Source organism: Calliphora vicina, chromosome 4, assembly GCF_958450345.1.
Source record: "Calliphora vicina chromosome 4, idCalVici1.1, whole genome shotgun sequence".
Classification (NCBI taxonomy): domain Eukaryota; kingdom Metazoa; phylum Arthropoda; class Insecta; order Diptera; family Calliphoridae; genus Calliphora; species Calliphora vicina.
The window spans coordinates 86,534,270-86,561,799 of NC_088783.1; the positions used below are offsets into that span (position 1 = coordinate 86,534,270).

General features: G+C 29.8%; 1 protein-coding gene across 3 annotated transcripts in view; it reads left to right on the forward strand.

The window, feature by feature from the left end:
- Window positions 1-326: 326 nt before the first annotated feature.
- mei-P26 (meiotic P26) overlaps window positions 327-27,530 on the forward strand; it is a 34,799-nt gene continuing 7,595 nt past the window's right edge. For all 3 annotated transcript variants that reach the window (XM_065510423.1, XM_065510422.1, XM_065510426.1), the window contains exons 1-5: window positions 327-477; window positions 15,354-16,851; window positions 16,912-17,107; window positions 18,403-18,861; window positions 24,739-26,047. In XM_065510423.1, coding sequence (XP_065366495.1) covers window positions 16,403-16,851; window positions 16,912-17,107; window positions 18,403-18,861; window positions 24,739-26,047 — 2,413 coding nt within the window. In that variant the 5' untranslated portion in view covers window positions 327-477; window positions 15,354-16,402. The remainder of the gene's footprint in view (window positions 478-15,353; window positions 16,852-16,911; window positions 17,108-18,402; window positions 18,862-24,738; window positions 26,048-27,530) is intronic.

Here is a 27,530-nt window from a genome sequence, read left to right on the forward strand (position 1 = left end):
TATTATCTCTCATGATTCGAACCGTACAAGTATTTTACAAGTTGGCATCACTATTTGTAACAGCTGATATTATTATTGGAATGATTCAACGCGCATTTAGGCCGGCGCAATTTTCCAGTCTTCAAGAAATATTGTTGCAATTTTTTTCTTACACAAAGTTGTATTTTTCCGTACTTTTATCTATGAAAACTGTTTAAATTTTTAAAAATATAATGTAAACTATTCTGAAAACATAATAATTATGATTTAATCTTTGGAATTTCATATCATCTTGAAGAATTTCTACAATAATATAGTTTTTAGAACACGTAAAAGTTTTTGAAATGCTACGGCAACACTAACTGGAATGTCTAGGCAACTCTGCTTAATTGTGTAGAAAATACTACTGCAGAGACAAAAAATTTTTTCACACTACAGTACTTGATTTGATTTTTGTCTGCCATTAATTTTTTGTGAAAAAATCTTATAATGGCATAGGTAAGTCAAATATTTATATATATTACTTGAAATCAATAAACTTTTTCATGTGAAAGTTGTAAAGTTATCGAAAGAAAAGTGAAAAATGTATAAAAGTATATTTAATAATCGGAAAGAAAAAGAATGAAAAAATTCTGGAGTCTACCACGAGCTCACAATCTAGCAGACGAAAAAATGTGTGTGGTTGTGTGAAAAAGTTCTTTTTGTGTAGACGTAGAGGCTGAACGGAAAAAATAAAAATATATCAAAGTTTTCGGTATAAAAATGTAAATTTGTTTAAAAAAAGTATTTGAAATTGATAATTTTTGTATAACTGTCCAAATGAAGGGCATGGGAAAGCGTCGTTGCAATGAGAGAAGGTGGAAAAATTTGTTCAAGGACACAATTGGCCCCAGTAGTAAAGTGTTCGAATGAGTGTGTGTGCCTCTTTTTTCACTTCTCGTACATATACAAGTATTTATGAGTTTGTGTTGGTTTAATTTTTTTTTTGTCTACTCAGAGATTCCATGTTAGAATTTTGTGCTCTTTATGTATTCGTGTAAAAACAGAAACGTTAATTACGTTCTGTTCTGTTGTTTTCGTACTGGGTGTAAAAGTAGTTATTGGAAAAGGAGACGGACGAGGAAACGTGTGGTCGTAATAGGTGTATGGATGTTACCCATTGTAAATTAGGGTAAAATCTGTGTTGTATACTATGCACTGGTAGTATTTGATGTTGTTGTTATTTTAGCAGTAGCAATTTGTGTGTGCTAACGATGTTGCTAATTTTTCTCCCCAGACTGCAAGACGCGACTGCATTAGTATTAAATAAATATATTTTTCTTTTGTATAATTTACATTGTTTATTTCTAGTTGGGATAGTAATTTGTAGGTCGGGAAATTGTATTTAGCTGATACTAGTAAAGTTGCATTTAACTACATATATGTAACGTTTAGTGAGTGTTTGAGTTATTCGACCAATTGCATATTTTGATCGAGTATGTATTCATACAAACATATATTTTTTCATTGTTCGTGTAATCAATTAATTGTTTAATATTGTTCTGTTCCTTCAATCAAATCGATCGAATAACAAAAAAAATTTTACTTTTTTCATTGAAAAAAGTTTCGACAATCATAAATAGTATGAATTGATTTTAATTTTTAACATTTAAAAATGATTTCTTAATGATCATATTGTATGTTTGTATTATAAAATGGGATTAGAATAAAAATGTTCCAAGGATTTATATAAGATTAAATGTAGGGTCACACATGACAAATACATATTTGCCGAAAAATACGTAACTACTAAATAAAATATACCTATTTGAATTCTTTTATTTATTTCAAAAACTTATTTTACTTTGGATGATTCAAAACAAACAATTTAGTTTTATTTTATTTGACGCTGTTTGATCTTACAAAACACTTGTAAGAGTAAACACGTCAAACAAATTTGTGCTAAAAAGTGGTTACGCTTTTTTGAGCAAATATTTGCCATGTGTGACCCTACCTTAAGTTTATAAAAATTGGACAATTAGTTATAAAAATATACTCAAAACCGAAAATAGCCTAAATTTCAATTATAAAGAGAACCCCCAATGGTGAATTTTATGTATACATAGGTACATACAGTGAGTGTCACTCAAAATCGTACAACATATTTTTTTTTAAATATTATGAAATTATTCAGGCAATAATAGCTGATTATATAAAAAACAAGTAAGAAAGTATGGTCGGTCAAGCCCGACCATATAATACCCTACACCAAGTAAATGAGTAAAAATATTTTTCTTTTAAAATATCAATAATTTATATTTTTGAGTGATTTTTGGAAGTGGGCCTTATATGGGAGCTATGACCAATTATGGACCGATCACCATAAAATTAGGTCGTGTGATTTATGTCTATATTAAAGTTAACTATGTTGAATTTTGTGTGTATACCAACATTTTTAAGCGATTTATGCACGTTAAAGTGATTTTCGGAAGCGGGTCTTATATGGGAGCTATGACTAATTATGCACCGATCGTAATTAAATTTGGTGACATGAATTTCGTATGTATAAAAGTTATTTGGAGCGAAATTTGTGTAGATACCTATATAAATTAAATATTTATGACCGATAAAGTCCAATTTCGGGAGGACATTTGTATGGGGGCTATATGAAATAATGGACCGATTTCAGCCAGTTTCAATAGGGTTCGTCCTTGGACCGAAAAAATTATATGTACCAAATTTTATCGAAATATATTCAAAATTGCGACCTGTACTTTGCGCACAAGGTTTACATGGACAGCCAGCCAGCCAGCCAACCAGACGGACGGACGGACGGATCTGCACAAACGCATAATACCCTCCCCACTATGGTGGTGTAGGGTATAATTAAAAGTAATTTTATTAATTGGAACAAAAAATATGTATTTCAACAAAAAAGTTAACAAAACCTCAATTCGTTAAAAAAATATTGATGAAAATTAAAGAACATCACAAAATTCATATTTCACTTAAATTCGTACAATTATATTAAATTATAATTAAAACTTTAAAAATTAAAAAAAAAATGTTAATATTAAATAATCCTAATACTTTGTAGGGTATCATTTGCTATTTTTTAGTGTCTTTACGATTTTAAATGAAGCGTTGATATTCTGGGCACTGACAGTCTTACCAAATTTTTTTATTTGTGGATAAGGGCAATTAAAATTATACCCAATTTTCTGATAGGTAATAGCACACACAATATAAAAATAGCATTTTAAAATATTTCCAAAATATCAACTTTCTAAAACTAATGAATAAAATTTAACTACGATGGTGTACGATTTTAAGTGACATTCACTGTATATTGACCCCTTTGCGCGAAATTATCGTATGTTACATTTTTACATAGTAAAATATTTTGCCGATATTCGCTATTTTTATGGAAATGTTGCTAAGTTAATTTTATCGTATGTGAAATTTAATTTGCTAAATCGGTTATTGTATCGCATTTAAAATTTGGTATTGGTACCAGCCAAAGCAAAGAAATACAATAATAAAGTTCTCCTGTAAAATTTGGTTTTTGTAACATACGATAATTTCGCGCAAAAGGTTCGATATATTTTTAAACTAACAATGGCTCATACATATTTAAGAAAAATCTTTGTTAAATGGAAGATGGCTTTTTGAGATATCCTTTGTTTAAGGACGCTTTTCTATGCTATACCTATTCTGTTTTGGTGGAAAAGGGATTTCTAGAAGATTATAAAATCCGACTAAAGTTATTAATTTTAGATACTTTGCATGCATCTACATATTAAAAAAATAAGTAAAGTATGGTCGGTCAAGCCCGACGATATAATACCCTACACTAAGTAAAAGAGCAAAAACATTTTTCTTTTAAAATTTCAATAATTTATATTTTTGAGTGATTTTCGGAAGTGGGCCTTATATGGGAGCTATGACCAATTATGGACTGATCACCATGAAATTGGGTAGTGTGATTTATGTCTATATGAAAATTAACTGTGTTGAATTTTGTGTGTATACCAACGTTTTTAAGCGATGTATGCACGTTAAACTGATTTTCGGAAGCGGGTCTCTATGGGAGCTATGACTAATTATGGACCGATCGTAACAAAATTTGGTAACATGAATTTTGTGTATATAAAACTTATTTGGAGCGGAATTTATGGAGATACATATATAAATTAAACATTTATGACCGATAAAGTCCAATTTCGGGAGGACATTTGTTAGGGGGCGAAATAATGGATTTCAGCCAGTTTCAATAGGCTTGGTCCTTTGGCCGTAAAAATAATATGCACCAAATTTTATCGAAATATCAAAATTGCGACCTGTACTCTGCGCACAAGGTTTACATGGACAGCCAGCCGACCAGCCATCCACACGGACGGACGGATGGACATCGTTTAATCGACTCAGTGATTCTAAGTCGATCGGTATACTTTAAGGTGGGTGTTAGACCCACCTTAAAGTATACCCTCCCCACTATGGTGGTGTAGGGTATAAAAATGTTGGAGCTACATACATATGGGCGATTTCACGTCAAGTAAACCGACTTTTAAAATCGATGTCTTCCGATCGGGATGAAATTTGACCTATTGGATAGCACAATTTTTCAACAAAATCGGTCAAGAACTCTCGGAGTTAGAGGGGGTCAAAATTTTTGGCCAAACATGTGACTACCTTGTTTCAACAAAAAGGTATTATTTTGAGTTAATACAAAAATTTAAATAGAAGAAATACATCGCATATTTTCATAAAAAATGTATTATTTTGAATTGAGCCTTTATTCAATAATATGTATAATCAAATTGATTTATTTAAATTTGGTTGTATTTTGAGTTGATACTGTTTTGTTGATAAAATAATACAAAAAAATATCGAGAAGTTCCAGAAAAATGGTATTAACTCAAAAAATATATTTATTTTGCAATAATTGCAAACATTTTGAAGAAAAACCATGTAAATACACATCTGCTCAAAATAATAGATACACCAAAATTTATTTTTTAAAAACGAAAAAAAATAATGGTATATTGTAAAATTATAAAAAAAATTCAGTCGATTTTTATTTATAGTTAAAAGGAGAGTAAAAAACAAAAACAAAATATTTCATTATTAATAATAAATATTATAAAGTAAATTAAATTTCTTAAATTTCGAAAAATTTGGTGCTCATAATAATAGATACATTTTTAAAAATTCTTATTAAACAAAAGCTAATAAATTTTATCTTAAAAAAATTAGTTTATTATTAAAGTAAAGCTAGTATCCAGTATATCCACCTTTGTTTTGTAAAACTTTCTCCACTCTTCTGGGCATACTGGATATCAAGTTCTGACACTTCTCCAATGGAATCTCGTACCATATTTTTTGCGTTTTCTCCCATAAATCGTCTTTATTTTTGAAAACTTCCTTCGAAAGCCTTATCTTTAATTCACTCCACAAGTTTTCTATTGGGTTTAAATCAGGGGATTGGCTGGGCCAGCTTAAAACAGGTACGTTATTCTCCAAGAACCAGTTTTTAACTAATCTTGAACTATGTTTTGGGTCGTTGTCCTGCTGGAATGTCCATATTAATGGCATATTTTCCGATGCATATGGAAGCATTACGTTTTCCAATATGTCTCGATACCCACTAGCATTCATGGTATCTTCTATTCGGAATATCGGACCAACACCATTCCATGAAAAGCAACCCCAAACCATTATGTTTCCCCCGCCATGTTTTACCGTCTTTTTTGTAAATTTAACGTGGAATTCTTTTCCTTTTGGTCGGCGTACATTTCTTTGGCAGTCGTTTCCAAACAAATTTATTTTTGTTTCGTCGCTCCAAATAATATTTCAAAATTGTTGAAATGAATTAGGTGGTATTTTGTAGGAAATTCAACAATATTTCTGATAAATATATTTTTTATTAAAAATATCAACATTACGGCCTTTAAATGAGCATCCTGTGCCAATACTTATGTTCGGCACTGTATGTTCACAATCATTATAAAATTTAACAAATCGAGATCCTGCAACACTATATCGCACTCGTTCAACAATACTGTATTAACTCAAAATTTTAAAATTTTCAGTAGAGTGCAAAAACTGTTTGTGATTACATGAAAATCCGAATACATCATAGTAAGCTAATTCCATTTGAAAATATACACATCTGCTCAAAATAATAGATACACCTAATTGGAAAAAATTTAAATGGCGGTAACATTGAAAATTTCCTCGCAAGCGTTAAGAATACATCATATTATTAAAATTTCTATCTGGCAATGTCATGTCAGTCAAAAATCTGGCAACTATTTGCTTTCATGTTGATTTTTAAAAACGAATTTATTTGAATTACAAAAAATTATTTGCTCATAAAAATAGATACACATCAGTAATTTGTAATTTGTTTATATACAATTTTTTTTTTGTGCAATTTTTTGTTCCTATTTACGTGAAACAGTAAGTATAATTTAAATTTTAGCAACAATTTTATAAAAAATAGGACTCTTTTGAAGAAAATGGGACGAAATCATCATTGTACCGAAGATGAGAAAAAAATTGTTCAAACGATGAGAAATCAAGGAAAATCATTACGGGAAATAGCAAAGAGCATAGGAAGATCTTTACATTTTGTCCAAAATGCTTTATCTAAAAAACAAAAAAGAGAAACTCGCGGTAGACCAAAGAAAACCAGTCCAGAAACAGATAGGCGGATCGTCCTTATGGTTAAAAAAGACCCTTTCATATCATCGAAAGCTATTTCTGCGGAGCTATGTAACGAAATCAGTCCACAAACAGTTCGTCGTCGTCTTTTACAAGCTAAATTGCCGGGAAGAATTGCCAGAAAAGTGCCACTAATGCGCCAAAAAAATATCAAGACAAGATTAGAATTTGCTAAAGAGCACTTACAATGGTCCGGGTGTGAAGGCGAAAAAAAAATGGAGAAATATTTTATGGAGCGACGAAACAAAAATAAATTTGTTTGGAAACGACTGCCAAAGAAATGTACGCCGACCAAAAGGAAAAGAATTCCACGTTAAATTTACAAAAAAGACGGTAAAACATGGCGGGGGAAACATAATGGTTTGGGGTTGCTTTTCATGGAATGGTGTTGGTCCGATATTCCGAATAGAAGATACCATGAATGCTAGTGGGTATAGAGACATATTGGAAAACGTAATGCTTCCATATGCATCGGAAAATATGCCATTAATATGGACATTCCAGCAGGACAACGACCCAAAACATAGTTCAAGATTAGTTAAAAACTGGTTCTTGGAGAATAACGTACCTGTTTTAAGCTGGCCCAGCCAATCCCCTGATTTAAACCCAATAGAAAACTTGTGGAGTGAATTAAAGATAAGGCTTTCGAAGGAAGTTTTCAAAAATAAAGACGATTTATGGGAGAAAACGCAAAAAATATGGTACGAGATTCCATTGGAGAAGTGTCAGAACTTGATATCCAGTATGTCCAGAAGAGTGGAGAAAGTTTTACAAAACAAAGGTGGATATACTGGATACTAGCTTTACTTTAATAATAAACTAATTTTTTTAAGATAAAATTTATTAGCTTTTGTTTAATAAGAATTTTTAAAAATGTATCTATTATTATGAGCACCAAATTTTTCGAAATTTAAGAAATTTAATTTACTTTATAATATTTATTATTAATTATGAAATATTTTGTTTTTGTTTTTTACTCTCCTTTTAACTATAAATAAAAATCGACTGAATTTTTTTTATAATTTTACAATATACCATTATTTTTTTTCGTTTTTAAAAAATAAATTTTGGTGTATCTATTATTTTGAGCAGATGTGTATATAAAAATGAAATGGTCCATGTATGTAATGTCATCACGTGAGAACGGCTGGAGCGATTTGCCTGATTTTTTTTTATTCGATTCGAAATTTTCAGGAAATGGTTTGTAAAGAAAAAAAATTACGGCTAAAACCGGCTTCTTTGAGTCCAGTCAACTCTAATAAAAAAACCCTAAAGTATGCAGTATAAATTTAGATATTTTATTTGCAAATAAATAAGAACAGGCAGGGTTGGAGAAACTTGACGAACTAACATTAGTAAATGCTACCGGGCGAAGCCGGGGCGGTCAACTAGTTTTATATAAATATAAAGTCACTTCTTCAATTAAGGTTATTATTGCAATAAATTACAAAATGTTGACTTAAATTTTCAAATAAAAATCGTTGTCTATTGGATCTGAAAACATTTTTATACATAGAAAATGTTCTTTCGGCATCAACTGATGTAATAGGAGCAAATTTAAAAGACAATATTTCTTTAACACTTAGAACGGTTAAGTTTGAATTAGAACTAAAATTTGATATTTAGATGGCGCTATTATTAAAATAGTGCTTATTTTATATTAAAAAAGCCATCTATTTTTCAATTTTGAATTTTAAACATAGGAAGTAATAACCTGTAAAACAACAGCAAAAAATAAGTAAGACAAAATTTGTTTTTGATAAAGTCAAAATATGCTATTAAACAGTAAAATATGCTCTAAAAACCCAAAAATATGACATAAATATGCACTTAAAACAAATATATGCAAAAATATGCGTATAAGGGTAAAATATGCAAAAATATGCACTAACAAATCGATGCCAAATAGTTTTGGTTTCCCTGTTGGTTATATTTTGTAAGAAATTTTAAATTTCTGCTATGAAAAACGAAATATTTTTACGGTTATTAGAGACCCGCCGCAATTAGTTTTATCAGTCCTAAACCCAACCTAACCAAAAAATCAATATTCGGCCTAGTTTTCGAAATATGTAATGTAATTTACTTAATTTTATTCCATTTATAGGCCTCGTTAATATACAAGATTCGCTTCCATATCTTTCTCTATGGTAAAATTACTCAAACCAGTTTGTAATAATTTTTATCTATAGACTTGCAAATTTTCGCACATTGTAAAATATAAGAAATATTAAATAATTTAATTAATGAATCAATCACAAACTTATAGAAACTTTTAAATTTGGCATAAGTTATTTTCATAGGAAAATGAACATAGAGCAAATACTCTGCTGTCAAAAAGCTAACTGGTTGAGAACATTAATTTATGCAAACAATTTACACAGAATAATCACACAAACTACTAATACTTTTTACCACTTAGGTTTCTGACAACTGAGTTAGGTCTTTGACAGGAGATTTTATGCTCTATGTGTATTTCTATATGTTCTCAACCACTTAGCTTTTTGACAGCCGAGTTCACTTCTTTATGTAAATACAGTAGCGAGCATAAAAAATGCAACGCCATGCAATGTGATTTTCAACAGCACTGATTTTGCTCAAAAAGATATCCAATTGTCCACATCTGCTGTTTTTATATTCTTATTGATCATTGGCAATTATTGTATTGAAATTGTGAAATTTTCCAAAAAAAAATAATTATAAAAAATTGCTAAAAACTATAACAATGTTGCATTGCCATAATTTTCTATTAATACAAACAAATTTAAGGACATTAAAATTCAAAAGGATAAACATTTTATCAAAAAAACGCCATACTCATATTCCGTTATAAAAATTTAGATATAATTAAGAATTGTGTTATGATTAGTGCCGAAATAATTTTGGTGACTAGTTTTGATTTTTTTTTGAAAAAAAAACTAAAGTTAGACATTGAAGTAATAAGTAAACCTGGTCCATGGAAGGTGACATCATATATTTGATGCTACCCAAACGTACACATGTGGACATTTATGACTATTGCAACCTCCAAAAGATAATTTAATGACGCAAATATAATAAGGAGAAACCAATTCAATAAAGCATATATTATTTACAAAAATAAATTAAGAACCTATGCTTTTCGAAGCAGGTCCTTTATGCTTAAAATAGTGCAGTCATATGATATGGAAGGTCAATTAACGTAATTTTAATTTATTCGTGTCTGATAGTTTCGATTTGTTTGTTACTCAGGCCGTCTGGTCACAGATATTCCCTTAAATATTAAATTAAAATAGTAAAAAATTGCGATGCTTAATATGGCATTCTATGAAATAGGAACAGTGTCAAATTTAATATTGGGCCTTTTCGGAAATGCATCACTGCGCTGCATTTGATGCGCATCTGTGATTAGTTTGCGATGCTCATGCAAATCAGCTGATGCTGATGCGCAGACAAAGCATCAGCCATTTTTGTGATGCTTGTTTGATGGGTTTTTGCGCATCATATGTTTCACTCATGACATTTGCAGTGTTGGTAACTTTTGCATTTTAGAATGTACTGCTCATCAGATGCAGCGCAGTGATGCATTTCCGAAAAGGCCCATTATTTACAATTGTCTTCCGCTGTTTTGGATTTCGTTTACTTACCAAAATAAATGGATATATGAATATGATTTCATTATTTGTAATTTTTTAAGACCACATGATGTCATATTATTTTAGCATTAAATTTCAGCACCCTTCTAACATTAACTAGTCATATCCTTTTGATATTGAGCTCTTTTTAGTTTTAAGCACACCATCACAATTATTTGATTTCCTTTTCATAGAGAATATCCGCAAGATTTTAAATTAGTAAAGAAATAAATAAAAATTCTTAAAATTTTCTTGGTTTTCGAAAAATTCACCATATTGAACAGAAAATGCATCATTCGTTAATTCTGTTATCCTTTGTAGATTTCATATCCTAAATTACTGCATTGTAACAGTATTATAGTTTTTAGCAATTTTTTATAATTTTTTTTTTCAAAATTTTAAAAATCAAGTAAATTTCCTTAGAGTTGCATTTTTTTTCTCGCACAATTTTACCACTGTTTTTACTAAAAATTTTATAATTATCTTTACGTAAAAAAATATTGGACAAAATGTCATACCATAATTGCCTATGATCAATAAGAATATAAAAACTGCAAATGTTGACAATTGTATACCTTTTTGAGCAAAATCAGTGCTGTTGAAAATCACTTTGCATAGCGTTGCATTTTTTATGCTCGCTACTGTACATATTATGTAGTATATTATGCCAAATTTAAAAGTTTCTATGGTGGAGAATACTAACACAACAACAATCGTATGTGTGATTTTTTGAGTTTATTTTCTAGTTTCCGCTATACGTGTATTTTTCTCTAAAATCAGGCCCTTAAGAGTCGGATATCGGATATCGGATATTATATTACATTTTTAACGAAATTGTTAAATCTTTTACAAAAATATATATAAATTTAATATTAGTGGTTATTTTGTCGAACGTAAATTTAAGCAATAACCAAAGTGTATGTACTTAAGACGGCATTAGTGCAGCAAGTCCACACGTCATAGAATAATAGAATTACAAATTTATTTTGTCATGGTTGCATGCTTTATATTGTTGGAATTATTTGTGTTGATCTGCGCTCATCGTTGAATGGATTTGAACATATAAAAATAGTAATAATAAGAGCGTCATGCAATCAAAGTATGTATGTTGTACACCTACTAGATTCACATGTATTTATAAATGTATGAGTGTACATTTCCCGCCACATGAATAGGACTCCCTCCATATAATTGTGTTGTATATTAAAATTTTAATATCTTCAAACTAAAAATATTAGTGTTTTATTTATTTTTAAAGCACAAGAATAACTTGCATTAATACTGTTTGATTTTTAATTGCTTTATTGGTACCTCACAACACATAACAATTTGGTACAAATTTGTTAGAATTATAGATGGTATATTAACACCTAACTCCATTGCGTCTGTGTAAACAATCGAACTGAATAATTTTAGCATGTCAATTTCCCTAAGCACTAGGGTATTCAATTAATCGGGTTTCTGGTTTAATCGATTAATCGAGCAAATAATTAATCGGGTTTAGATTTATTCGCTTAATAATCGGTTAATTTAAATTTATTCGATTAACCGAATAATTTCTATTTTAATTTTAAATTGAAAATACAACCACGTATGTTGTGTACAAAAACATAAAAAACAAACAAAACATAACAATTCACAAAAAATAATAGCAAATATGGTATTTGAGATCCTTTTTGTATACACATGTGAGTTGTTTTAGGATGTTCTTGAGATCTTCTGATATAGTCTTTTAAAAAAGAATATTATTTATTTATTTTCATATTTATTATAATTAAAATTACAACAAATCTTAAAGCTAAAAGCACTAGCAACAATGGCTATCGGCTTAAAAAAGAATATAATTTAAATGTTTTCCTTTTACACGATTTTTTTTTTTAGATTTAATAATAGCCCATTCACATACACTCGATTTTGAAAATCGACTCGATAATCTATCATAATTATCATGTGATTTCCCATACATTTTTTCAAACAAAATCGAGTAAAATTATCATGATAATATTAAAATCCTGTAATTTCAGTATAAAACAGTGGCAACACTTTGATATAACTTTATACCAACAACCATTTAGTTTAAATTTCAAATTACAAATATAAAATTTTCAATTTTCTTTCACAATCAACCTCATATCGAGTTTAAATTTGAAGTTAAATTTGCTGTTTTAGATCGAGATAGACTTGAGAATTACTTTTGAAATCAAAATATATTACTATAAATTTTTAAATGTATTAATTTGTGTTTGTTGGGATATAAATAAAATGAATACAAAATAATAAACAAAAATAAAATGTCAAAACATTTTATTAAAATATATGTATTTTTTATGTTTTAGTGCAATTTAATAGCTAAACATAATTGGTCAATTCACAAGGACTCTTATCAGTCATATTGTCCTAATATTTCGCGACTTGGCGGCTCGGCTTAACCGACTCTTAGGCGTTCGGCGAAGGTCTCTGCTGGTTGGTTACGATAACACAAACATAGCACACAGCATGATAGAAAAATACAAGGTAGCTCCACTTTTCTCTCTCAAAAAATATTTTTGAAGTTTGTTGGAATTATTTGAAATTTGATTTTTGTAAACAATGAAAAAATCGTTGCCACATATGAAAAAGGAGGGAAACAACGTTCAAGAAATTTTTATTTTTAGTGTGTAATTTATATTGGTACTTAAAAGATACGTATGTATGTGAGTGGAATTATTTGACCAAACTAGAACCAGATAAAGTATGTGCTAACTTTAGTGCTTGTAGAAATTGCTTTCCTGGTCAATTCGCAAAAGAATTTTATGATGGGACATCCCTCAGGCTTCGTCGGGCTTAACAATATGATGTTTGTTTAATATTATGAGAACTCAATATAAGTTTCATCATATTGTTTGCAGTATTATAAATAAGCGTTCGGTTTCTTGACATCCGAGACTTTTCTGTTTTTTGGCTTTCTTGAAGGCTGTATATGGGATGTTTTCCTTTAAAGTAGCATAAATAGTTTCTTGTTTTATATTATTTAAAAAACAAATTTCTTTCTTTAAATTGTTTTATTTATTTAATTTTATGTTTGCTGTTTTATTTTTGACTTTTAAATAAACAAAAAAAAATGGGATTTTAAGAATGAATACGGTAGCACTATTTTTCATAATTCCAGTAAACGTGAGAACGTTAATATGGCGACAAAAAGAGTAAGTGAAACTACATTGTATATTTGTATCATGGCACACAGAGTAATATTTTTTTATGACATTTTTTGCTTGAAAAACTTTAAAAACCATTGTAAAATATTAGGACATTATGACATGATAGGAGACCTTGTAAATTGACCAAATATTTTTTAGCGTTTTTTTTGCAAAATTTTTAAAATTCTTATATAGAAAGTCAATGTGTGTGAAAATTTTATTTATATGAATGTTGTAATTATATGTGTGTGTGAAAATAATGTCAAGCAAATCGAGTCAAATGTTATGTAAACACCTTTTTGCCGTAGAGTGATAATCATGATATTGATAATTAAGTGTATGTGAATGATAATTAAGTGTATGATAATTAAGTGTATGTGAATGGGGTATAAAACTTGACTTGAAAACAACACTCTCGCTGATTGTAGTTGTTGAAGAAATAAAAAGCATGATTAAGAATATCCAATATCTCATTTCTTTTTTTAGTTTTTTCTAAGCATATAAAATCCTTTGTATACCATTTGAGTCCTTTTTGGATTGTTTTAGATTTTGAATACTTTTAATAGTTTCGTTAAGTTCTGATAAAAGAATACAAACAATGTTTGAAATACATGTAAATTAAATATGTCAGTTATTATACTCACTAAACATGATTCTTGGATGTTCGAAAAATATGTAATTTTAATTTGTATTTGAATTGAAAGGAAAAAAATATACAAAAAATATGTTAAAGTGCAAAAAAAAAAGGAATTTAGGTTAATCGACACAAATTAATCGGTTTATTTATTATTTGAATTTTAAATTATTCGAACAGTTAACCGTCCAAAATTAATCGGTTAACCGATTAACGGTTAATCGCTTGAATACCTACTAAGCACTTAGTTCGAATTGACTTCTGTGGTACTAATATTACATTATTGTTCAGTTCTGGATAAAGCATTTATTGGCTGTAACTTTCTTTATTGTTTTCAAATATAATAAAATTTAAAGTATTGCCATTATGAAAAATTTTGAAGAATAAACATGTGATTTGACTGAAAAGTATGGCAATGCTAACAAAATTAATCCACTAGTGAGAAACACAATCATTGGTTAAATTCCGGCTTTATATGTTTCTGATTTAATATAACAGTGTGTGAAGCTGAGTTTAACTGACAAGTAAGAAACTAGCTCTAAATGTTTTTTAAGCGAGCTGTATGCATATATGGCATATAGATTGATAACTGAGAGCCAAAAACCCAAGTCTGTTAACATAAACCTAATTCATGAAAATGCATTGCCAGGTATTATGTTATTTTATCTTCACCTACACAGATTATTACAGATATGCAACAAATGACAGTTGTCAGAAAAGTTATTCTAACAAAAGTTAGAATAACAGAACAAGCAAGGTACATTTATTGGAAAGTATGTTCTCAATCAAGGAGTATTAACAAGTTGAGTGCGTCCCGGCAACAAATACAACAATGCATTTGTTAAAATGTACAGTAAATGTCAAAATCAAGGCGAATTAAAATATTACTATGTTATTTACAATAACAAATGTAAACATAAACAAGGTTTGACATATAGTGTACATAAAACCACAGCGAATTAAGAAACAGCTGATTTTATGCACTCACCTTGTTAATACGCCTTGTTCTCAATTATACATGCCCTATAACGTCAAACAAATGAAAATTAGAAAAAAACAAAACGAAATATCTAAAACAAAAATAAATTATTTTGTAGTTTTATTTTCTGCCATGGTATAACTTAAAAAAATATTTTTGAATCATAATTCACTTGTTATAAAATAAAAAAAAAAATTATTTAAGTCACCATAGCGTTTAATGAGAATCCAAATGTAAAAATTAACTTAATTTATATTTGTATTTTGCAGGATGATAAAGCAGCAGACTAACAAATAAAAGGGATATATACAAACGAGGCCAAAACAAGGATTCTTTTCGTCAAAGACCAAAAAGGAAATATAATCCAGGGGTAGTGAAAACAATTTTAAACTACATACATACAGATATTGTTTAAAAAAAGTGAAAACAATCAGCAAATTTTCAAATCTTCTAAAGACACTTGCTGTTTGCATCATATTTTTGGAAATAAAGGCGGCGACATATTGTTTTGTTTTTGTGAAAAAAGCATCAAAATAATTACAATAATTACATCAACCACTAAATAAAAAATAAAAAACAAAAAAAAAAAAAGAGTTATATCAAAATAAAAAAACAATAATATTATTTCACAAAACAAACAAAATATTGCAAATATTTCGTGATTATTTTAATAAAAATACCAAAAAAGTTTTAAATAAAACAACTTCATAATACATATATTAACAATTTATATAGAAAACTAAAGAAAACTAAGAATATATATATAAAATTGTTTAAAATAATTAAAAATAAACACCAACCAACAGATCAACAAACCAAAAAAAAAATATAACGAATATTCATTCTTGTTTTTTGATTTCAATTAAAAAAAGACAACTAAGAGTTGAAATCAGCAAATCGCATAAAACGAAGAACTACAAAAAATAAAATAATACGTACATATATTAATTTTGAGTGGCTTTTGGCGGATGATCAATTCATATAATCCTTTTTCAATACAAATAAAAAGACAACCGATTCTCGAAGAAAAAACTACAATAAAAACCCGAAGACTTGCTTTTAAATAAATTGCATTAGATTATGTTTTATGCCATTTAAACAAAACAATAATAAAAAAATATATAAAGAAATACTAAGGCCATATTAAAATTAACATTCTATATATCAAACAAAACAAAAATATTATAGCGGGGAAAAATTCACCCTTTCAACGTTCCTTATTATACAAACTAAAATAGAAAACTTATTAAGAATTCCTTCATCAATCGTATCTATCACCTTGTGGTTTTATTCAAGCACGGTTTAAGAGGTTTTATATATGGCAACTCTCGAGGATTTCGCACCTAGCATATTAAATAGCTCCGCCTCCAATTCCTCTTCTACTATAACTACCATTGCCACCACTAATAGCTGCACTTCTGCTACCAACTCTTTTGAATCCTCTTTACCGCCTAATACCAAAGCATTAGAAACCGCTTCTAATTGCAGTGCTTCCACTGTGGATTCAATTGTTGATAAACTCGTCAATTCATTGGACTTGAACGACCCTCTTCTGGCAAGCAACGGTATTGCAAAGGACTTAAGAAGCGTTTCGTCGCGTTCTTCTTCGGTTGCTGGCAGCTTAATATTGGGCAGCTTCGGAGGGGGCAATATGTTTAGTGAGGTGTTCGAAAGTAACATTGGTACTGAGTTGGAGTCTGGTTCTTTAGAGGACTCGTCTGGTTCGTTGGGAGAAGGCGGAGTTGATAAAAATTGCAAGATTTGCAGGTATGTTCATAATTTCATATTATAGCCTCACTCTCTTTAAATATGAAATGTTTTTTGTAGTTCCCGCTTGCAGTCGCCTCGTGTCCTATCATGTCTTCACGTCTTCTGTGAATCTTGTCTGTCCAAGTTGCTTAACGACGAATCATCAGGCAATGTTTCATCATCGTCTTCTATTTCTTCTGTTGCCGGAGATAACATTTCTACATGTTCTGCAAAATTGCAAATTGAATGCCCTACTTGCAAGCAAATTACTACGGTGAGTTATTAAAATATATATCTATGTGTGTACATTTGAATTTGTGAGATTTGTATTAAGTTTGGAATGTTGTCAGGTTTTAAGATTATAACAGGGTATTTGGTATTTTTCTTGTGATCAAGGGAACACCAATCAACATTTTATAGAAACATGAGAGAAAATTAATTAAGTTTTAAAATAATTTAAATTTTCGCTCACACTCGACATATTTTATTAAGGTATGTAATGGAAATCGATTTGAAAAAGAAAAAGGGGTGATGCATTTATTATTTTCGTTTTGTAAATTGTTCAAACTATCATTTCGATGCTTTTGAACTTTTGAGCTGACCAAGTCACATGAAGTCACCAGCCAAGTCACACCAACCTGAGAAGAACGTTGACGACAGCAGAAGTGTTACAACAACAACTAAATAGGTAACTGTGGGCCAATAACCTAAGTCAGTTGTCAAAAACCTAATTCATGTATGTGTTCATTTTATGTAATGAAGGGTCGAATGGAATCACATCTTAAAAGTTATTATTTAATTGGTCCTTGTCATACCGATTTTAGGAAAATAGGGAAAATCCGTAATTTTTGTTGTAACAGATATCTATAAAATTCAAATAAAGGTCAAGATAAAGGAAGAGTTATATTTCTACCGTGATAGTCCACTACCGTGATAGTCCATAAATTAAGTACTGTTGACTGATGGTCGCTCTACAACGCAATTTTGTTGTTGTAACAGATACGCAGTCGTGGAAAGTTTTTCCCTCGGGAAAAATCGAGTCGTTCCGGAGCCGTTCCCACGACCAAGGAACTCTGTTTTTTATTGCTTTAATATTTTAAAATTCTAGGAATTCAAAATTAAAAATCATGTATATTAGGCCGGGTCGATTTGTATGGAGGATCAAAAAGTAAAAAATCGTATAGCAGAAACGCAATATACGGAAAATTCTAAGAAAGTTTCCTCAAGAAACCATAGGTCTAAAATCAAATCTATCTTGCGCATTTTGTCTTTTATCCAATAAAAAAAAAACTATTAAAAAAAAACTTATATTGAAATATCATAGGATAAAAGACAAAATGCGCAAGATTGAATTTGATTTTAGACCTATGGTTCCTTGGGGAAAATTTCTTAGAATTTTCGGTAGAATGGGTTTCTGCTATAAGACTTTTCGTGAAAAAAATCGACCCACCTTAGTCTATATAAACGTTAGCCTTAGTAAACAAATTGCAAACTGGATAAGAAATAATTAAATATTATTAAAATACTTATATGTACATAATTTTCTAACGTTTATTTTCGTTTTCATAGGTTGGTTCTAAGGGTATACAATCATTGACATGCGATTATATTTTAACCAATATTTTGGATTTGGCTACGATCGAATCGGAACAGCTGCATTGCACTTCATGCAAAAGTAAAGAAAATGCTATTTCTCGCTGCAATGATTGCGCCAATTTCTTGTGCAGTGGCTGCGACAATGCTCACAAGTATATGAGATGTTTTGAGAACCATGGAGTTGTTAAACTAGAAGATTTGCAGAAGTCGGCCGATAGTGATAAGCCATTGGTCATACACAAGCCACTTTATTGTAATGTTCATGTATCGGAGAATCTCAAGTACTACTGTTTCAATTGTCAAATTCCGGTATGCAATGACTGTTTGATTGCTGACCACAAGGGTAGTGAACATCATTATGATATTATTGGATCTGCTGAGAAATCGGTGCGTGGTGACGTTGAAAATTTAATGAAGGAGGCCAAATCTAAGGTAAGTGCGCGATATAATCTTTTATTTTGCGGCCTCTTGGCAATTTTTTGTTTTATACTATTTTAAACATTTCGAATATTTTTGACTTTTTTCAACTTTTTACCATATCCTAGTGTAAATAATATACATTTATTTATGCGTATTTTCAACGTTTAGCTATACAAATGAAATATATTAAATACATAATATTATTTATCACTTCAGTTTCTAATATTTAGATTTAACAGGCCTCACACAGAATTTCATTCCGATCCGATCAGAATGAAACCACTTTCAATTTTCAAAGTGGAATTGATATTGCAATTATTTGTTTTTCTAAAATGTTTAATAAATATCTGCACCAAAAACTTCACTATTTTTTAATATAAAAAACGACATCAAATTTATATTAGAAATACAGAATTATTGAAAATTTTTGGAATTAATAAATTACACGGAAATAGTAAAAAAAAATTACATTACTAGGACATGTTTGTTATCAATCAATTTTCTAAAAGTTTCTGCAATTCGATTATGAACGATATGTCTAAAAACTTTTAGTTTTATAGACAAATTTTGGATGTATTTTGTATAGAAAAAGCATTATTTTATTAAAATTTGTCTATAATAAAGTTCCAAAGTTGCCATCACCTTTTTATCTACTACAAATATGTACATAAGCATATGGACAATTCCACGAGAATGACAACCACGACTGAAAAAACAAAAACCCTTAAAACCTTTATTCAAGCGGATTGAAATAGGAGAAAACACTAAAATGTTACTATGTAAAAGTATTTAGAGCTTATTACATAATTTTAAGGACAAAAATAAGAGTTTAAACTGACTATATTAAATTTTTTAATTTAATTAGTACTAGCATCTGTTTTATACTGCATCTCGATTTTAATATATAGTTTCGGACAAAGTCGGTGATCCAATGAATTCAAAAATTCAGTAGGATAATAGACGGCTTGTTCTTCGTTCATTACTGTGTCAATCTATTTGTATTTTATTGTTTTGCCAGGCAGTTTCAATTGTATTTGCTTATTGATCTTGTTAACATCATAATTTGTTGGTGCCAAAATTGCATGTTCCCACAGACAATCGGAATTGTTGTAGTTCGTTGTAAGACTTGGGAATACTTTGTCGACAACGTATTGAAAAGTGATTTGAGGAGAGTTATTCAAAATATTATTTTTTAATAGATTTCATATGGAAATTTTTTAATCATGCACCTAATTTGCAAGAGTAAACAAAATTGTTTATCATCGATTGATAATATAAAAGAACTTCTATAGTACCGGACATGTGTTGGAATGTATTCCTTTTTTCGCTTACACCAAATCATTAATTTTTAGAATGAAATTTGTCATTGTTTGAACGTTGAAAATAAAAAAAGTATTTATGTATATGACTTTACAGTGTTACCCGCTATGCTTTTCTGAAGATTCCGTGAAAATGTTATCAAATACGGTCCAGCCGTTTTTGAGTCCATATGGAACATACATACACACATCTGTTTTTATATATAATGGCATTAACGGTATAATGTAAAAATTAGATTTTTACACACCTCTCCGCCCACAGACCGAATATCAAAAATCTGACTTTACAGTGTTACCCGCTGGGTTATTCTGAAGATTCCGTGAAAATTGCATCAAAATCGGTCCAGAAGTTTTTTATATATATAAATGGTATTAGCGGTATAATGTAAAAATTTGATAATGCCACGCCCCTCCGCCCACAGACCGAAAATCAAAAATCTGACTTTACAGTGTTAACCGCCAGGCTATTCTGAAGATTCCATGAAAATTTCATCAAAATCGGTGGAGCCGTTTTTGAGTTCATTCGGAACATACATACACACATACATACATACCCACATACAAACATACCCACATACAAACATCCATTTTTATATAGATAGATAGATAGATAGAAAGATAGATAGAAAGATAGATAGAAAGATAGATAGAAAGATAGATAGATAGATAGATAGATAGATAGATAGATAGATAGATAGATAGATAGATAGATAGATAGATAGATAGATAGATAGATAGATAGATAGATAGATAGATAGATAGATAGATAGATAGATAGATAGATAGATAGATAGATAGATAGATAGATAGATAGATAGATAGATAGATAGATAGATATATAGATAGATAGATAGATAGATAGATAGATAGATAGATAGATAGATAGATAGATAGATAGATAGATAGATAGATAGATAGATAGATAGATAGATAGATAGATAGATAGATAGATAGATAGATAGATAGATAGATAGATAGATAGATAGATAGATAGATAGATAGATAGATAGATAGATAGATAGATAGATAGATAGATAGATAGATAGATAGATAGATAGATAGATAGATAGATAGATAGATAGATAGATAGATAGATAGATAGATAGATAGATAGATAGATAGATAGATAGATAGATAGATAGATAGATAGATAGATAGATAGATAGATAGATAGATAGATAGATAGATAGATAGATAGATAGATAGATAGATAGATAGATAGATAGATAGATAGATAGATAGATAGATAGATAGATAGATAGATAGATAGATAGATAGATAGATAGATAGATAGATAGATAGATAGATAGATAGATAGATAGATAGATAGATAGATAGATAGATAGATAGATAGATAGATAGATAGATAGATAGATAGATAGATAGATAGATAGATAGATAGATAGATAGATAGATAGATAGATAGATAGATAGATAGATAGATAGATAGATAGATAGATAGATAGATAGATAGATAGATAGATAGATAGATAGATAGATAGATAGATAGATAGATAGATAGATAGATAGATAGATAGATAGATAGATAGATAGATAGATAGATAGATTTAGGCTAAGATTGCGGCGAAAACAAAGCTCTCGCTTATCACCTTGTTTTTGGAAACCGAATATATGTTTTGTTTTGTATTTCTCTAGTTTTTGTATACATATATTTACAGAATATACATGGTTTCTGTCACGTACGATATTAAATTTTATTTATTATAAAATCATCCAAAGATCATCAAAGATTGTATAGGAAATATTTCTACATGTACCCCAAAATGACTTCCGTTTTATGTCACGTACGATATACCCTTATTTCGCTCGATATTTTGGTCAACAATATTTCGAAATATTGTTGTATTACAGTATAGTTTTAGTATACTGTTCCAATTAAATATTAATAAAAAATGTATAACAATATAAAAAATGTCAACTTTTATCGATTATTCGACTTTTTAGTTGGTGCACTTTGCGATTTTTTTGAGACAACAAATCGATTGTTCGAAAATGGATTTCGATTTTTCGACTTATATTTATGCTCGTCTCTGTACATTTTATAAAAATATTTAGATTCTTAGCAAATAAAATGTTTACGCCATGGCAAGTTTTTCAAGCTTTTTGGATATTTGGGTCCTTATGAAACCTAAAGACCACTTCTGTCTTTGTCGGTTTGTCTGTTGGAGGAGCTAACATACACATCTGCTCAAAATAATAGATACACCTAATTGGAAAAAATTTAAATGCCGGTAACATTGAAAATTTCCTCGCAAGCGTTAAGAATACATCATATTATTAAAATTTCTATCTGGCAATATCATGTCAGTCAAAAATCTGGCAACTATTTGCTTTCATGTTGATTTTTAAAAACGAATTTATTTGAATTACAAAAAATTATTTGCTCATAAAAATAGATACACATCAGTAATTTGTAATTTGTTTATATACAATTTTTTTTTTTGTGCAATTTTTTGTTGCTATTTACGTGAAACAGTAAGTATAATTTAAATTTTAGCAACAATTTTATAAAAAATAGGACTCTTTTGAAGAAAATGGGACGAAATCATCATTGTACCGAAGATGAGAAAAAAATTGTTCAAACGATGAGAAATCAAGGAAAATCATTACGGGAAATAGCAAAGAGCATAGGAAGATCTTTACATTTTGTCCAAAATGCTTTATCTAAAAAAAAAAAAAGAGAAACTCGCGGTAGACGAAAGAAAACCAGTCCAGAAACAGATAGGCGGATCGTCCTTATGGTTAAAAAAGACCCTTTCATATCATCGAAAGCTATTTCTGCGGAGCTATGTAACGAAATCAGTCCACAAACAGTTCGTCGTCGTCTTTTACAAGCTAAATTGCCGGGAAGAATTGCCAGAAAAGTGCCACTAATGCGCCAAAAAAATATCAAGACAAGATTAGAATTTGCTAAAGAGCACTTACAATGGTCCGGGTGTGAAGGCGAAAAAAAATGGAGAAATATTTTATGGAGCGACGAAACAAAAATAAATTTGTTTGGAAACGACTGCCAAAGAAATGTACGCCGACCAAAAGGAAAAGAATTCCACGTTAAATTTACAAAAAAGACGGTAAAACATGGCGGGGGAAACATAATGGTTTGGGGTTGCTTTTCATGGAATGGTGTTGGTCCGATATTCCGAATAGAAGATACCATGAATGCTAGTGGGTATAGAGACATATTGGAAAACGTAATGCTTCCATATGCATCGGAAAATATGCCATTAATATGGACATTCCAGCTGGACAACGACCCAAAACATAGTTCAAGATTAGTTAAAAACTGGTTCTTGGAGAATAACGTACCTGTTTTAAGCTGGCCCAGCCAATCCCCTGATTTAAACCCAATAGAAAACTTGTGGAGTGAATTAAAGATAAGGCTTTCGAAGGAAGTTTTCAAAAATAAAGACGATTTATGGGAGAAAACGCAAAAAATATGGTACGAGATTCCATTGGAGAAGTGTCAGAACTTGATATCCAGTATGCCCAGAAGAGTGGAGAAAGTTTTACAAAACAAAGGTGGATATACTGGATACTAGCTTTACTTTAATAATAAACTAATTTTTTTAAGATAAAATTTATTAGCTTTTGTTTAATAAGAATTTTTAAAAATGTATCTATTATTATGAGCACCAAATTTTTCGAAATTTAAGAAATTTAATTTACTTTATAATATTTATTATTAATTATGAAATATTTTGTTTTTGTTTTTTACTCTCCTTTTAACTATAAATAAAAATCGACTGAATTTTTTTTATAATTTTACAATATACCATTATTTTTTTTCGTTTTTTTGGTGTATCTATTATTTTGAGCAGATGTGTATATTTTGTATATTTACCTTGCATATATGTGCACATTTTTCTATTTTTTGAGCTTGTTTGCTTGCTTATTATTATTTTTTGCGTATCTTTTTAAGTTATAAATTGCTAAAATTTTAAATTTGACTATAACTAATTGATTAAAAATGTCATCAGAACCTGTTTTTAAATCAGATATGGCTGGTAATTTCATTATTTCATTTCAATTTAATCAGATTAAAGTGTCTTTAGATACAACCAAATAATAATAAAATTAAATATATGTACATACTTTTACTTTTTCTCAGAAATTATTTAAAATATTTTCCACAAGGCGACATTGTAAAAACAAAATCTATTGAGTTTATGACCACTATACATTGCAGTATTGCATCATTGCAAACTGCGTTTATGAAGTCAGCATATTTCGGATATAAACTTAGTTTCTCCAATTCAATATTTAAACAGAATGACAAACACATTTCAAAATTAAAATGTTTCTTTTTTATTGTTTTGTAAATTATTGATTATTATTGAGATGAAACAGGTTGAATAATTTCTTTAATCTAGTACGAAACTGTCGTTGTCGTAAAACGACTACGTCTTACGTGATAAGGCTGATTATCTATCAAATATTCGATTTTTTTATTTTTATATGATGAAATGTTGATAAAATTCAGGAAACGGAATACAAAAAATGTAAAGATTAGTTAAATGAAAATAAAACAATTAATTATTCTTAATTTTAGGTGCAATATTGTGATGATGCTGCTGCTAATTTGTCTAGTGCGTTAACTGAACTTCAAACTCAACATGATTCTGCCCGAGATCTCATTCAGGATACCTTTGAAAATTATAAGAAGATTTTGGAGAAACGTCGTGATCAATCATTGATTGAACTTGAAAAATTGCATTCCGAAAGGGAACTGAAAATTATGGATCTAATGCAAAATATTGAAAACACTATGGGCAAAATTGAAAACACTTGCAAGTTTACTAATCGCGTTTTGGAACAAGCTAATGCTGCCGAATTTTTGTCGATGAAAAAGTTGATTGCCACTCAATTTATAAACTTGATCAATACTACACCCAAATGCGATATTAATTACTCATTGACCTTTGATACCAAAGCTGAGAAATTTGAGCAGGTGGCACATGAGACGTTTGGCAAGTTCCGCACTGAATCTACTCCTCCGTCTCCGAAAGAGAGTACACCGCCACCTACTTTGCCTGGCATGCCACCGAATATGATGAGCGGCGGTCGGGGCGGCAACGGAGGTGGAAATGTCGGAATGAATTGCTCAAATAGCTCTCAAGGGCAGTTGACCAGTTCCGTAACTGCAAGCAGTCCAATTTCTTTGCCAACTTCTATGCAAAGTTCATTTGATGGCGATTTGTATGCATTGGGTAATGGTTTTATGATGTCAAATGTTCTTACACCAGATTCCCCGCCACAAGGGCAGTCATCGGGTATGCATCACCATAATCATCAGCTGCAACATCAAAATAGCACCTCTTCTCATCACAGCGGTGTTAATGGTTTCAATAGCATTGGTTCCATTGGATCAGGTGCTGGAAATAATCTCAATAACAACATGAACGTTTCTTCTGCAGGCCTAAATGGACCTTTGGGTGGCCCACAGTTGGGTTCTGGTCTCAACGGTGGACCACTTATGGGCCCCCAGGGTTTGAATGCTTTGAACGGCACTGGACCATCCAATAGTCTTAACTCTCTGACCAATCCCATGAATAACAGTCTTGCTGCTGGTCTAAATGGTTCTCTCGGCGGAAATGGAGGTGTCGGCGGTGGACCACCAAATGGTGGCTACAACAGTATACTCGAATACAATTTATCTCGTCTTGCCAGTCTTACCGAAAATACTCCCGATACGCTTAACGACGCCCTAGTTGGACCGCCTGCTGTACCTTCTAATCAATCGCTTGTTCCCACTTCGAATGGCCAAAACCAACACATAACTTTAGCTGATCTTCTCTCTGGCGATCAACGTGCTTTCAATAACTTGCAAGCTCTCGCTAAACTGGGTTTAAATAACAACGGTAAGTTGTTTTTCGATTTATTTTATTTTTAATTTTTTGACAACACTATCCATTTGGTTTTTAACATTGTCATCTTTATTATATTGTAACCAGAAACCCAAAAAGTCTGTATTTACATATTTGTAGGAGAAACAAAAACATATTCAATTGTTTAAAGCATGAAGCGCAAATTTATGGAATATTATTATTAACTATTTTTTAAATTTAATCGGTTAACAATTTCATACTTTTTAGGTTATTCCTATGGTCAAATTTATGACAGAGAAGTTATGAGCTATGATACAGTTTTTTTTATTGTTAATGGGTGTACAAATTCTGCAGCTAATGCTTTTTCATGTTTTTTTTTCTTCCGTAAAATTCTTAAAATCTAAGACAATTTGGGTTTTGGTTTTGAAAAAAAAAAAAAAAAAAATTTATCGTGCATTCAACTAATAGTAGTTAAATATGTTTATTTATTTTGTTTATGTATTTCTATGTTTTAAAGTTTGTGTTATAAACAATTTAATGCATAATTCATTATCAATTCAATCCAAATTTGTAAATTATCGACTTTACTTATTGATCGTTTACTTACGAATATAATATATATAGGATTCCGATATTCCTTTTATATTTACATTAAATAGTTGATATATATCTTTTTGATGATCTTTTTCATTAGTGAAATAATTTGATACAACTATCACTAGAGGTCTGCGTCGAATAAGTTTTTACTGCATATGTGAAGTTCTATGTCGAATATAGTAAATACATGTTCTGTCTCTCGAACGCATGCAGTGAAGTAAAGATAATCGTTATTTATCAAATACTTACTCGTTGGTATTTGATAAATAACGGAATTATTATATGTTCCGAATATAGAGAACATGTATAAATGCAATAAATTAAGGTACAGCGTACTACAAGTATGATGTACACTGCACGTGACACTTTGAGTATTTCCTAAATATGGATCACAGTTTAAAGTAACTTTCATTGAAGTTAGAATTTCGCTGGCATTTGAGAATTAAATATTATTGTTAAAATTTTAAATACATTCCAAACATTATGTATTGATGTGCTGAATACAGGTACAATTTTAGGACATTTTTAGCAAAGTCTTATTATTGATTAAAAATTAAAAATTGCTAATTATGGGGAAAAAATTTGATTTATAAAATTTGAATCCTTAAGAGCTAGTCTCTTACTTGTCAGTTAAACTTAGCTTAACACGCTGTTATATTAAACCTGAAACATATTTTGCCGGGATTTAACCAATGATTGTGTTTCTCACTAATGGATTAATTTTGTAAGCATTGCCATACTTTTCAGTCAAATCACATGTGCATTTTTCATATAAATATGGCAATACTTAAAATTTTATAAGAAAAAGCAACCGCGTACATAACTTTTTTTGTAAATTTTAACTTTGTAAAAGAAGAAGTGACATTAAAGTATATAAAATGTATATTAAAAATTATATTGATATTAATAAAGCAAATCA